Raw genomic sequence first — 14,290 nt, forward strand, 5'->3', positions numbered from 1 at the left:
CATTGTCAAACATCGTGTTCTCGTTTTTGATTTATATATTCTATTGGACTCATTTAACTTGGACATACTCCCTATTTATTGATGTCATAATTGTTTAATATTTTTTTGCAGCGGATTTATATAGCCCTTTTCTAGACACTCAAAGACGCTTTACAATGGAATGGATACATTATTCGTGCGCTCACACATTCACACTGTGGTGGCGGAAAGCTACTTTAAGTACCCACAGTTGCCCTGGGGCAGGCTGACGGAAGCGTAGCTGCCAGTGTGCGCCTACGGTCCCGCCGACCACCACCAAACATTCGCACCTTCCATACACCAGTGTGATCAGCACTGGAGGCAATGTGTGTGTAGTGCCTTGCCCAAGGACACGACAACACATGACTTGGGGAGAGCAGGGATCGAACAGCCGACCTTCTAGTTACTGAACGACCGTCTCTACACCCTGAGCCACGGCCGACATAATGTATTCACAGTGCTTCTTGTACCTGCAATTGTTAAACTATATACTTGTATACAGTATGTACAGATGTATGGTGGAGGCTGGGAGGCTAGGTTTAGTGAGGCAGTAAGTGAGAGTTGATTGGGTTGGATTGGATTGGGACCAATAATATTTTCCTTATTTTATATATTACTGTTATGTGTATGTCTGTATGAGTTGGAAGGACCCCCCTCAAAAATGAGACGAGGCATCTCAAGGGGATATCCTATTAAGCAATAAGTAAACAAACAAATAACAAAACTGTGTTCATCTGTGGTGACTATAATCATTATCAGAAGTGGCAAATCCAGGTCCAGAAAGTAAAAACCCTGCCACAGTTTGGCTTTAGCCCCAGGTGCTAGCTAGCTAGCGCCCATGGTGGTTGTTTACCTGCTAGGGAGCTAGCTAGCTAGCATCAATTTAATTTTTTCAAAAACTATGTTGTAAAATACAAATGAAAGTCAAATAACTAATACATCTGTAAAAAATACATTTTCCCACTCTTCCATTGCAATGTCACTGTTTCTATTTCAAAACTATTAACTAATATTGCAAATATTGTCATGTGCTCATGACATTTCCCCAATGCTTTTTTCACGTAACATTTGCATAGAGATTTTTGTATAAAGCATAGATTGTTGCTTACCTTCAACTGGATAAATTCTAAACTTGGTTATGAAGGTAGACACTTGGCAGGACTTTATATGAAGGCACATTGCATGTCCAAAACGCAGACCATACAATTAGAATAATAATAATAATAATAAAAAAGAAAGATAAAGTGAGCCCAATATTTTGAAAAGTGGAGGCAATGATTTGCTGAATCAGGATTGTAATATAGTACATAGATGTTGATAAAGCTTATGGTGACTTTCTTAAATTTTTTAACCGAACATTATTTATTAGTCGCTTGTGTTACTGTATTTAAAAACACAGAATTCATTACAGCCTCTATTTGTAATGTCGGATATCTTTACCATACAAATGCACTGTTCTTTCATTCTTAAAGGTTAAAATAATTTGATGTTGTAGAATATAAAACCATGCAACTAATTTATAAAGCAAAACACAATCTACTACCGGGTAATATTAAAAAAAAGAGAGTGGCTATATTCTGGGGAATACATAATTCAAAGACAAAGTATTCACGGATAACAATGAAGTTTTTGCACATCTGTATGTGGAGTGAAACTTTGGAATAGACTGAATACTGACCCATAACCAGGGCTGGACTGACCATCTGGCATACAGTTCAGATGCCCAGTGGGCCGGTCTTTTTTGGGGGCGATGCAGTGCTTTTTAATTGTTATTTTCCTACATTTTACCCCAATAGACTGACCCACAATTTAGGGGAACTAGTCCCGTAATGTAGTTCGAATATAGATCGCAAACTGAAACATCATCAATAAACATCGGTGGCAGAACTACATGTTAGGCAGGAGTCGGGCTGGGCTGGGCCAGACCGGGCCGGTGTGCAGAAGTCAAAATGCCAGGGCCGATTTTTTTGTGCCAGTCCATCCCTGCTCATAACAATGTCCATATTAACATATTAATAGTTATAATAGTAGTTAAATGGTTAACATATTACTGTTGGGTCCAAAAGGAATCCAAAAATCGAGGTACGAGGATTCCAGCTGACACCTGCGATATATTGGCACAGAGCAGGAGTGGCATGGCTCAGTGGTTAGATTGTCTGTCTCCCAACCTCAAAGTTCTGTGATTGTGCTTCAACTTTTGAGTGTTTTTTTGTGTGTGAATATTTTATTATTTTCTGAGTATTAAGTTTATTCTGTTTAGACTGGGACCAAATATACAATTTTTCAGACTAAACATTACTGTGTGGAAAAAATTGGCGTCATTTTTGGGGGACAAAAATCTGATTCAAACAGGCGTGTGTGTACTTTTGATATCCACTGACTATATCGAGTGCATACCAGAGAATGTACAGAAAGGATGTAGCAGTAAAGAATCTGTGTGACAAGAAAATGGAGAGTTCCAATGAAAACTGGCTTTATTGCATATACATAGATAGCTCTTACAGTACACTGCCGCATGGTACTGTTTTACACCAGCATCATATTCATACCATAAGTGAAATAATGGCTTTTTAAAATGACAGATTTTTCAGTAGGAATTATACTGTAGCTGTGGCAAAATATTTAAATGGTGAGTTTAAATGATGATCTGTTAAGTCACAGAAGTGAATAAGTGCATTGTAGGATAAATGACAGGCACCGTGTTGAATTACTTGACACGTTCAATAGAAAGGCACTTTAAAAAACAATGATACAGTAATTTAACATTAGGATCTTAGTTAAGGGGAAAGAATTACTGTAGGTAACTTCAAAATAATGCATAGACAGACATCCGTAAACTATATTGTGACAGTGGACTGTCATTAGTCATGCATCAGACACAATACTTTGGCAAAGGTTCAATTAATCATTTCACATCCAAATACAGTTAATACAATGTTAAATATAAGGCCTCCTGATTTTTCAACTGTTTCTACTACAATCCAAGACTAAACACTGTCATTGTTTCATTTCAAAAACTATGTTGTAAAATACAAATGAAAGTCAAATAACTAATAAATCTGTAAAAAATATATTTTTCCACTCTTCCATTGCAATGTCACTGTTTCTATTTCAAAACTATTAACTAATATTGCAAATATTGTCATGTGCTCATGACATTTCCCCAATGATTTTTTCACGTAACAATTGCATAGAGATTTTTGTATAAAGCGTAGATTCTTGTTTACCTTCAACTGGATAAATTCTAAACTTGGTTATGAAGGTAGACTCTTGGCAGGATTTTATATGAAGGCACATTGCATGTCCAAAACGCAGACCATACAATTAGAATAATAATAATAATAAAAAAAGAAAAGAAAGATAAAGTGAGCCCAATATTTTGAAAAGTAAATAATCAAACAGTACATGTCAAAAAGCACAGATACCTTGTAAGGATTTAAGGCATATACATCTTTTTTGCATCAAAGTTAAACACTGGTATTATAGCACATTTCACTTTGACAATGACTTAATTACAGGGACAAATTTCGACTACCGTAATTGCTGTAGAATGAGAGTGAATGTTTCCTCCTCTGCGTGTAGCTGGGTGAAGGATCTTGAGAATTGCACCACTGACTCGTTCACTGTTCCTGACCATCTTCCCGCAGCTCTGAGGGTAGAAACTTGTACTGCTGCTGCCTGATCGTGGCCAGCCTCTTCCTGGCCTCATCCAGCTCCCTTTCTTTGCGAAGCATTTCCTCTTGCGCGGCGATGATCTGCAACGCAAATGTTGGATGCTATCAACGGCAACAGGTTGTGTGACTTACTCAAGCTGAACATTCCAACGTGATCATTACTCAATGCCTTGCGAAAGAAGTGATGGACTGCCCAGCACTTAATCCTACTCGGGCAATAAAATGGTGTATTTCAGGTCAAATATGGCGCACGTTAGATGTTCACCAAATGTAACCCTGTTGGGTTTTCTCAGGAACAGCAATAATGTTCCTGGGGTCAATATGACCCAGGCATTTAATGATAAAAGCACATCCCAATAAAAACTATTTACCGCTTTCATTGCAAATGTTTTAAATGAACCATTTTAAACAGGTTTCATCATGAAATTTTACTATTTGTAGTCCATTAACTTTAAAATAGGTCAATTTAACCCGGGCTATGTTTAATGTTCCAAAAACATTCGGATAAACATTAGTAACCAGTTTGACTGAAGATATGTCAAAAAAGTACAAATTTCTATCTTCAACTTTTAAATGGGTCCATTTGACCTGGGCTATGTTTGTTGTTCCAAAAACATTCCAATAAACATTAGCAATCATTTTGACTCAAGATATGTCAAAGTGAACCATTTTAATTGATGAGAACTTTCATAGCAAAAAAGTACTCATTTGTATCTTCAACTTTAAATGGGTCAATTTGGGTCAATTTGACCTGGGCTATGTTTGTTGTTCCGAAAGCATTCCAATAATTAACATCAAATTGAAAATAAGTCAAAGTGAAACATTTTAATTGTCTGTCAATGAGACATTTCATACTAATATTTATACCTTTTCACTCTTAAAATGAGTCAATTTGACTTGTAATGTTGTATACCTAAACCAACCCAATAAACATTGTTTATAGCTTATTATCATTATTATTATTAACCAATTTCATCTCACACACATCAAACTTATCAATTTCTTAGTACAATTTGACCCGGTATAAGCATCTTAACTGTTTTCATTGCAGAGATTTCAAAATGAGCCACTTTTTATTTTCTGTTGGTGCCAAGTTTGATAGCGAAAAGCTAACATTTGTTCTGTAACTTGAAAGTCGTTAATTTTGCTCCAAAACATAACAAGAAAGAAACAGAATTCTATTCACGTAGTTTTCTTAGAGACACTACTGGGCCATGAAAATATTAAACCTAAGTTGACACTAGAACATGAGTCTTAAAAGAACACAAACAGCCTTTTTTTTTATTTTATTTTTATCATCACAAGAACCGTTGACAGTTCGTTTGAAGTGCATGAGAAGTTACTAAATGTGTGCCCTCCACAAATATAACTTGCCAGCTGTTGGCTATTTGATGTATCTGGTCAAATGTTCATCTCTCTCTCAACCTAACATTCCTGTGGCAGACCATAATTTGTTCATACATTCATTATGAGATCATCAGCTTGAGGTCTCCATTTGGACTCACCTGAGCGATACCTCCCACCATCTTGCTCTTGACCACCACTGCTTGGTCGTCCTGAGCATCAAACGCGGCTTTCTGTGCTGCCTTCACCAGGTTATCCGAAGCTCGCTTCACAGCATTCCCAGCAGCCTACAGAAACACATTGCAGCACTTGAGAAAATGCGCATCCAGGTATCGAATCGTATTTCTAGTTGCAAACTTTCATTTAAGGCCATGAATGTGTTTTGCTGATGATGTATTTTCAGGGAAATGAGTGAACATATTAGGAGCAACAGAAACACAACTTGGTCTCTTATGTGCAGCAACTCCTTAAAGGGAAAAGGTAGCAACCAACCTTAAACCCCAAAATCATAACAATGGTGTGTTTTTTTGGGTCCTTGGAAATTACTGTAAAAGGAAAAAGTGTGGGCTGGTGTACTCCATTCAAAGCCAAACATTTCTCTCATTGGTTGAGGAAGGAAGGGGAGTTTTCTCTTTTTGCAGCTCTGTGGTCTGGAGCAGACGCGAAGCTAGCAGTAGAAGACATATTCCACAATCATTCGACTAGTTTATCTTGGGTTAGAATGTTTCTGTTGATCAAACCCTGACGTGAACTGTAAACAGTTGTACTGGCACCACTGGTCCTTCACACTGCACTGTAATCATCCGTGCATCATAAATTATACACAAAATAATATATACCAGGAGTGTGAAAATTAGTGCGTTAATTTTGAGTTATTTTAAAGTTAAATTATATTTTTAACGCGCGATTAATGACCGCGCCTAACTTGGAAAGTATGTACTGGGGGAATTACAGTCGCAACGCAGCAGACATGTCCACGTCAAAATTTAGCCGTAATACATGTAATGATAATGCATATATTTGTGCAGAATTTCACAAGTTACTTCATGTTAAAGATTAGATAGCGCTTAATATGAACATTGTATATTTAATTGTACATTAAGAACAGATATAAAATTAGCAATTAATCGTGAGTTAACCATTGAAGTCATGCGATCAATTACGATTAAAAAAAATGTGACCGCCTAGCATCCCTAATATATACAAAAAAAAAATTTTTAGTTTTATGTCAAACATTTCACATGACAGTCTTTTCTTTAAAAGATGGGGAGATGAGCTTTAAAAAGCATCATTGCAGAGTGGAGGGACAAGATGCTAACAGTGTAACCACAGGTCAGGGCTAATGTTTCCAGCTCGGCGTGCCATTGGTTGACTGGTGGATTGTTTCCAAGCTCTCTCTGGACATAAATGTATGGGAATTACTGTGGTGGCAGCTGCAGGCCCAGAAGAGGAGGGGATAAGCCATTGCTGATTGGATCACAGAACACGAGCTGATGTGCTCTCAGCTAAGATACAGTCAGAAATAAATACAGGAGTTTGCTATGACGGGAGATAGCAAACACTTTCCGTTTGACAATTCATTGGGACCTTGACTTACAAGTGCTCCGATTCCAGTTAGGTGAAAAGGAAAAACAATGATACCAATTAAGCTGGAACCACTTAAGTGGAACTATGATTGACTCACAAACTACATTTTCCAACAAATAGTGCTTTGAACTGTGCTTCCTGACATTTACGTGCAAAGTTAAGCGTAAACCTCATTTGCGCGGTGCTTCACATATTTAATGTTCTGTATCTTTTTTGTGTGTGTGTGTGTGTGTGTGTGTGTGTGTGTGTGTGTGTGTGTGTGTGTGTGTGTGTGTGTGTGTGTGTGTGTGTGTGTGTGTGTGTGTGTGTGTGTGTGTGTGTGTGTGTGTGAATTCGAACTTAACATGTAGCTCCCAAAAAAGGGAATGTGCAAGTCATTGTGCTTTATTATTATTTTTTTTTAGTAATCTCCTCTACAGAGGGATAGACGACCACTTGCTGCAGCGGCCAGCAGCTGCTCTGCACAGCGGGGACTCTGTGAACCAAAGAGGAACGGGAGCTACAAAGAGAGGGAGCTAGCATTTATTGTCATGCTATTTAAAGGCACACAAATACACTGTTGGAGTCTGTAGTACTTTTTTTTGTGTGTGTGTGTGTGTGTGTGTGTCTGTGAGATTTAAGTTATGTGTATGGCGCTTGAATGAATGAAACATATAAGTCAAGGCAACATTGTATATTTTAGACAATACTTTTCCCACTCCCCAATTTTTTTTAAATTGCGTCTGAATATCCAGGTGATGTTTATTTATTTACTACACCATCAGAAAAAAGGGTATACTTTATGGGTTGCAAATTTGGGGGATGTGTGTCAGTGTATGCTTTAAACTAGGGACGTTCGATACCAGTTTTTTTTTCAAACCGAGAACCAGTGCGGGTCTTCATTCACCAATACCATCTACCAATACATCTAATACTTTGGACATATAAAATTCAATTTTACACAAGGACAAAAAAATGTGAACAAAGGACTTTCTTTCTGCTTCAGATGATATACTGCCACTGTATAGCGCGCCAACCAGTGCCAAGGAGGACTTTCTCAATGTCAGATTTTATTTGCCTTCAAGCAATACACTGTTCTTTAAAAACTAGGGGTGTCAAAATCAATGTTAATTTAGAGTTAATTTAAAGTTCCTTTAACACCACTCTTTTTTTTTTTAATGCGCGATTAATGGCCACCCCTTACTTTGAAAGCCTGTACTGAGGGAATTCCAGTTGCAACGCAGCAGACACGTCCATGTCAAAATTTAGCAGTAATACATTTTATAATAATGCATATATTTGTGGAGACTGGGGTCAAGTTGTGTTTTACAATTTTAAAACTGTGCAGAATTTCGCAAGTTACTTCATGTTAAAGATGAGATAGCTCTTAATATGAAGAGAAAAATGCACTGAGATGTCACCAGCATCTTACAAATGCAATTATGCCATCTAGTGGCAGAAAAAATTACCTCAACACAAATCAATATCACACTCGTTTTCTACAGTACAGTAAATCGAAATTATTTTTAAATTATTATTATTATTATTAATTAAATTACTGTATCAATGATTAAAAGATGCAACCATATTTATTTTAGTTGATTTTTTTCCCACTTTTATGTTAACAAGAGAATGTACATTTTATTGTACAATTAAAACAGATATAAAATTGTGATTAATCGTGAGTTAACTATTGAAGTAATGCGATTAAATTACAATAAAAAATTGTAATCGCCTGACACCCCTATAAAATCTAACCAGCTATTCTGTGACATGGTTAATTTTAACTCAATTTATGTTGAGCGATTATGATTTTATAGTACTTTTTAGAGATGCTTTTGCATTAGGTACAGTCACGCGGTTATCGTGACACAACGCACACTGTGAACACAAATAAAATTGCAGGGCTTTGAATGACTACAAAAGATATTCACGAGGAATTATTGGATCCCACAGTGGACAGAAAAGGAGGAATTATGCCCTACAGCAATGAACCACTTCTTCAAAAGCAGTACAGCGACGGGGGACTCGTCAAAGATTTGTGTCCAGCCGAAAGTGAAGATGAAACTGTAGCTGATGATGAGGACGCATTCAGATACCCCATAGTGAGTAAAAGTTAGGGACCGTCTACAGATGACATATTCCAGGGTAACGTATGTGGGACTCGATTTAACATTTACATACATCACCCTGGAATAAGTCATTTGTAGACGGTCCCTAAAATGGACGTTCAAGATCCGGCCAACTTTTACTCTCCACCAGCTCTATTTTGTTGTTAGTTAGAATAAATGTACATAAGTTATCCCATATTTACTCTTATAGTATTGCAAAGCATGACTCAGGAACTGTGCCCTTATCACAAGATAGCGGCTGAAACACTTTGCGGATGAACTGTTGAACTTTGACTGTTGAAACCGTCAGCGCCGAAGAAAGATACGTCTGTATTATTATAGGCACAATGACTCATATCCGTGATGGTTACTGCTGTGTTTTCCCCCAACCTTTAGAGCAAGGTTCACCAATTCCGGTCCTCGAGGTCCGGAGTCCTGCAGGTTTTAGATGTTTCCCGCCTACCAACACACCTGATACTAAAGATCAGGATCGTTACCAGGCATGCTGATGGGCTGATTATATGAATCAGGTGTGCTAGTGGGCAGAAACATCTAAAACATACAGGACTCCAGACCTTGAGGACCGGAATTGGTGAACCCTGCTTTAAAGCAACAACGACTGTGTAACCTGGGACCGCCCTAAAATAAATAAAAAGAGAGGGTTAGGCTGGTGCTTCAGAGCGGTAGGAGATTGTAACTGTGCACATCTCTGTCCGTTCTCCTCACAAGCAAAAATAATCTAAGTCTCTTGTCTTCCTTCCTTGTCTGTTGTTTATTTAATGTTCTAGGTTGACTGAACCTGACACTGTTCCCTACCCCTGCAATAGTAGACAGTGGCATGCAGGGCTAACCTGAAGCCTCTTCATGGTCTGGGAGTCTTGGTCAGCCTTGACCTTGCAGGCCACCAGAAGCTGAGCAGTGGATGCTGCCACCTGCTTGGCGGAAGATATGAGCTTCTCCTCACTTGCGTGTCCCTGAACCGCCGAGTTGGCAGCCTCACAAAGGTTGTTGGTAGCTGCGGCTACCATTCGAGCCTAAGGAGTCAAAGGCATTGACATGTTATAGTTGGCTAGCAGATTTTCTGATACGGCATTAAAAGCTGAACGCAGAGGACTCACAGCAGAAATCAGACCCTGAGACCACTGTCCGTCATCCACTGCATTGGCTGGAATGGTGCCCACCTGGAAATATGGAAAAGGCTCATTCTATTATGTTTACATATCTTTTGCTGGGCAATGGATAATTAACTCATCAAAGTTATTATCAAGATAAAACATATTTAAATGAATATATGCATATTTATTTTAGGGAATATTAGAATATTGTCATTGTGGTTTGTGTAAAGTTACAGATGTTGGGTGAGCCATACCTTTCCTTGAGCCACCAGCTCCCTCTGTGCTGCTGAAGCAGCTTTGACCAGAGCACTGGTGGCTGCGGCAATAGACTTGGCAGCCTCTAGAATTTGCTCCTCAAAGTTCAAGCTCTCATCTGCTTCCTGTTTAAGGAGAGGGAAAGCGACAGTCAATAAACACATAATGTGCGACGGCTGTGATGAGCTGTGAAGCACTTGTTCAAACAAAAAGGTGCCCTCATTTGGGGAAGTTAACAACCAAGGACAGGGGTCAAGAATAACAAGATGAGAGATATACAATCTCTCATGCCATGGAGAGATGGGGTTTATATACTGTATAATAAAATACTGTATATAAAAAAATGTAATACTGTATTTAAAAAGAACCTTGGGTTTGGTCCTGGGTCTCAGCTGCTCAAGTTTCTTCGCAGCTGCTTCAATGGCTGCTGCTGCTCCAAGCAGCTCGTTCTCAGCGATGACAGTAGGATCCTCAGGATCCACCCATTCGGTGCCTACAACACACTAAGAATGTTTCCAGCACTTTGGAAGACATGGTACTAGCTTCCACCAACTTCCCTGAGACACATTTTATTACACATTGTAATATCTAGCACGGAATTAGTCATATAACAAAACAAACACACACACACACACACAAAACAAAGAGAATTCCTGGGGAGTGTGGGGGACCAAGTCGAAAAAGTCCACCACAAAAATAGAGGGACACAAAATGTTTGCCCTGAGCCTTCATCGACAGCATGTACGTAATCCAAACAGACATTTCCAGGCTCTTTAAACATCCATTCGACTGTATCTATCTATTAGAATCTAATGACTAGGGTTGCGCATCGTTCAAATTTGGACGATTCCGGTTCCAATTCCGATTCGGTTCCAGTTCCTAATGACTCTGTTATTTTCGGAAAACCAAAAATGAGGTAGCTAACCAGTTATTTTTTGGATGAACTTCTCTTTGTTTTTAATTTCATGAACTTTGTATTGAATTTGTCAAAGGTCAGTTTTTAACCAGGATAACCTATGAATTTGACTTTTTCACAGGAGAGTTTTATTTCTGAGAACTTCAAGAAAATGAATAAAATAAACAATAAAGCAGCAGGTACTGAACACTGATTAATGGGCTAACATAGTGTTGTTTTTCAATAGACACACACAAACGTAGCATTTGAGGGGCACGCAAGGAAAATGCACTGAATATCTAATCTAAGCAGTCTAAGTAAACATATACTGGATTCTGTGTATGTGGAGGTGTTTTACAATTTTATTTGAAGTGCAACCTCCTTTGAGATATTATTTGGTGACCAGTTCAGGGTGTATCCCTCCTATTTGTTTGTAGAATTATTTTTTGCATTTGTTTTCGGTGGCTTCTTCTGCACGGTGAACTAGGCATCAAAATTTATCATCAACGTTTTAACACCTGAATGATTCCTGGAGAATCAGCAGTGTAATGTAAACAGGTACGTCTTCGTATGCTGACTCGAGCCAGAATAGCGGCAATAGATTGAGCCAATTTTAACTCAAAGCGTGACACTAAAGGTCCAAGTGCTCTTCCCCCTTCGAACATGGAGCCGTTCTGAAAGACAGGACTTGCTGCCCGACCCCCACCGTGCAGCAAGACCAACAGGAAGTCAGACATTCCAGGAAGACTCAGTTGCCATTGTTCTTCTTTTCTGGAGAATCACCAGCTATATTGCCCCCTCTTGCTACGGAGTCAGCAGTTGCACTGCGAGGCTAATTAGCATTAGCTGCTAATCAAAGGTAACCGGGCTACTTCTCTTGAGACAATCTTCTACAACAGCTGCTTTGTTTGTTCAGAATACATTACATAGCCACTAAAAGATTATATAGTTTAGTCAAGAGTATATCAAACTCATTCACACAAAAGCACAAAAAAGGTCATACTTAAAAGCACGAACAAACATATCAAGGAATCAAATAATGTGGCGTGAACAATACCTTTCATGGCCTCTGCAGCCTGGATCAACTCAGTGACAGAGCCTGCAACCCTTTTGGAGTAGTTGGCCAACTGCTGCTTCATATCATGCGAGGGCTTCTGGATAATCTGATTGAGGGAGTGAAAAAACAAGATTCTGTTTAATATATCATATGCATAACTATCTGGAATCTTGCATCTGCCAGATAATTTAGTAATTTAGTGAACTTAGTGTTCTCAACTTCTCACACTTTACTGCGACTTAGATGGGTGTGACAATCAAGTGGTACTTTCACTTTTAACTTTAATTCTCTGACTTCATCATTACCTCAATCTTTCAAAGTAGCACCACATTATGGATCCTCCATCGTGCTTAACAGTGGGAAAAGTTTGGTTTGGTCTAATTTTTTTATATCATAAAACCCTGGCATTTCAACAGGGGTGTGTAGACTTTTTTATATCCACTGTATGTGCAATGTTATTTTTTTCTAGGAACAAAAGGTAGACGATAAGGGGAAGAAAAAAAAAAACATCCTACCTACTGTTAATGTGACCTAAACAGATCAATTGAAAGAAATCTTTTCAAAGGGGTAAGCAGAAATAAACAGCTGTGGTGGCACAAGTGTGCATTCCCTTTTATAAGTGGGCATGTGGCTGTATTCAGAATGAACCAATCACATTCAAACTAATGTTAAAACAGTCAGCACACACTTGCCACCATTTAAAAAAGTGCCTCTGATTAACCCCAAATAAACTTTAGATGTTTTAGTAGTCTTTTCTTGGCATTTTATTGTAGAGGTTATACATCACATTAAAGGTGAGGGAAGAAAAAAAAAAGGAAATTATTTATTTTAGACTCTCTGTTTTTAGTCAGACTTTGTGGGCAATTACTGCTTAATTCTAGTCTCTCTTTTTTTTAAACTCTATTTTAGTAAGATCATTTTTCTTCTTTCCAAAGTCCTATTTCTTTGTAGCTCATGATACAGGTGTCATCCGTGTTACAAGTAACCCCAAATTGTCTAATAATTTGCTCACTCATTCATTACAGCATTTAGTCAAATTTTTATTTGATTCATCGATCACTCCTTCGCAAATCAGGTTCATTTAAAAGTAGACAAGTGCAATTTCTGCAGAAATTGCGTAGGAATGCTGGAAACTGAATGCTAATAGCTGAATGCTTATGAAGGAAATTGAAAGCTAAACTATGTGGAAATTACACATTTCTAATTGTAGTTACATTAGAAATGATAAAAATAAAACTTGAACTGCAATCTGTCTAAGGTGGCATTTAGTCATTTCAGAGAAATTATAATAATTTCCTGATATGATAGTCAGTTGGTATCGAACCATCGAATGTACTAAAATGTGGTCTAAGCGGGATTTGAACCGTGGTGGGAGACATGTATATCCCTGAGCAAAATGGCCATGGATTTGCAATGTACAGTCTGAGGTGGGATTCGAACCTGCAACCTCCTGGTTACTGGACAATGCACTTTACCAAATGCGCCACTAAGCATTATCAGATAATTTTTAATGATGAGAAGTTGTATGTATGGAAGTGGAAGTGCTTCCAGCATTCCCACAACAACATCAGAATATATGCGAGTCACAACCTACAAAAAAAACAAAAATACCATAAGAAGGCCATTTTCATAATCCTGTGAAAGTAATGGGTCAGGGTATACTTGCAACAGGGATATTTAACTTACATTCAGTCGGTGTCCTCAAACTGTCCTAGGTAGACATGCACTATTCTGGTTGGAGATGTGTCTGACAGCTGCAAAGTATTAACTAGGCTCAGCCACGACCCGGCTCAGGTTTATTCCGATGTGTTGTCATGACAAGATAGAGGTGTAGACGCAATAGTGGCGGCACGCATGCAACAAGCCAAACCAGTGTAAATGTCAGCTGTAGCAAACTCACACACAGCACACAAATAAACCGACACATTCACACACACTCAGATAAAAACAGTTGAGTTGTTTGAGCTTCCAAAACATTGTCAGTCACCGGAAATTCAACATGGAAATGTGTCAAAAACAACGTCATGCATGAATAATTCTAACTGTGATCAAAGAAATTGTGCTGAAGGGTAAGATCTATAATTGTGCCATATGCTCCTGACAAGACATACTGTAAACAAAAAACAAACCATGTTACTAAGCAACACGTTCAGCACCTCAGGGGTAGAACTGTTTCCGGACCAGATTGACTGGGTGTGGACAAGGTGGTTAATCCACGTCAACTGTCTGGAACCGAAGCACAGACTCAAATCACA

At 38.4% G+C, this 14,290-nt stretch overlaps 1 protein-coding gene across 2 annotated transcripts in view; it reads right to left on the reverse strand.

The window, feature by feature from the left end:
* Positions 1-2,474: 2,474 nt before the first annotated feature.
* Positions 2,475-14,290, reverse strand: part of tln1 (talin 1) — a 98,182-nt gene continuing 86,366 nt past the window's right edge. For both annotated transcript variants that reach the window (XM_086096117.1, XM_086096116.1), the window contains 7 exons: positions 12,036-12,141; positions 10,452-10,576; positions 10,083-10,208; positions 9,832-9,894; positions 9,565-9,747; positions 5,198-5,323; positions 2,475-3,773 (listed from right to left, as the gene is read on the reverse strand). In XM_086096117.1, the coding sequence (XP_085952243.1) occupies positions 3,639-3,773; positions 5,198-5,323; positions 9,565-9,747; positions 9,832-9,894; positions 10,083-10,208; positions 10,452-10,576; positions 12,036-12,141 (864 nt within the window). In that variant the 3' untranslated portion in view covers positions 2,475-3,638. The remainder of the gene's footprint in view (positions 3,774-5,197; positions 5,324-9,564; positions 9,748-9,831; positions 9,895-10,082; positions 10,209-10,451; positions 10,577-12,035; positions 12,142-14,290) is intronic.

This window comes from Leptonotus elevatus, chromosome 15 (assembly GCF_054856555.1).
Source record: "Leptonotus elevatus isolate MCC_2025b chromosome 15, RoL_Lele_1.0, whole genome shotgun sequence".
Taxonomy (NCBI): Eukaryota; Metazoa; Chordata; class Actinopteri; order Syngnathiformes; family Syngnathidae; genus Leptonotus; species Leptonotus elevatus.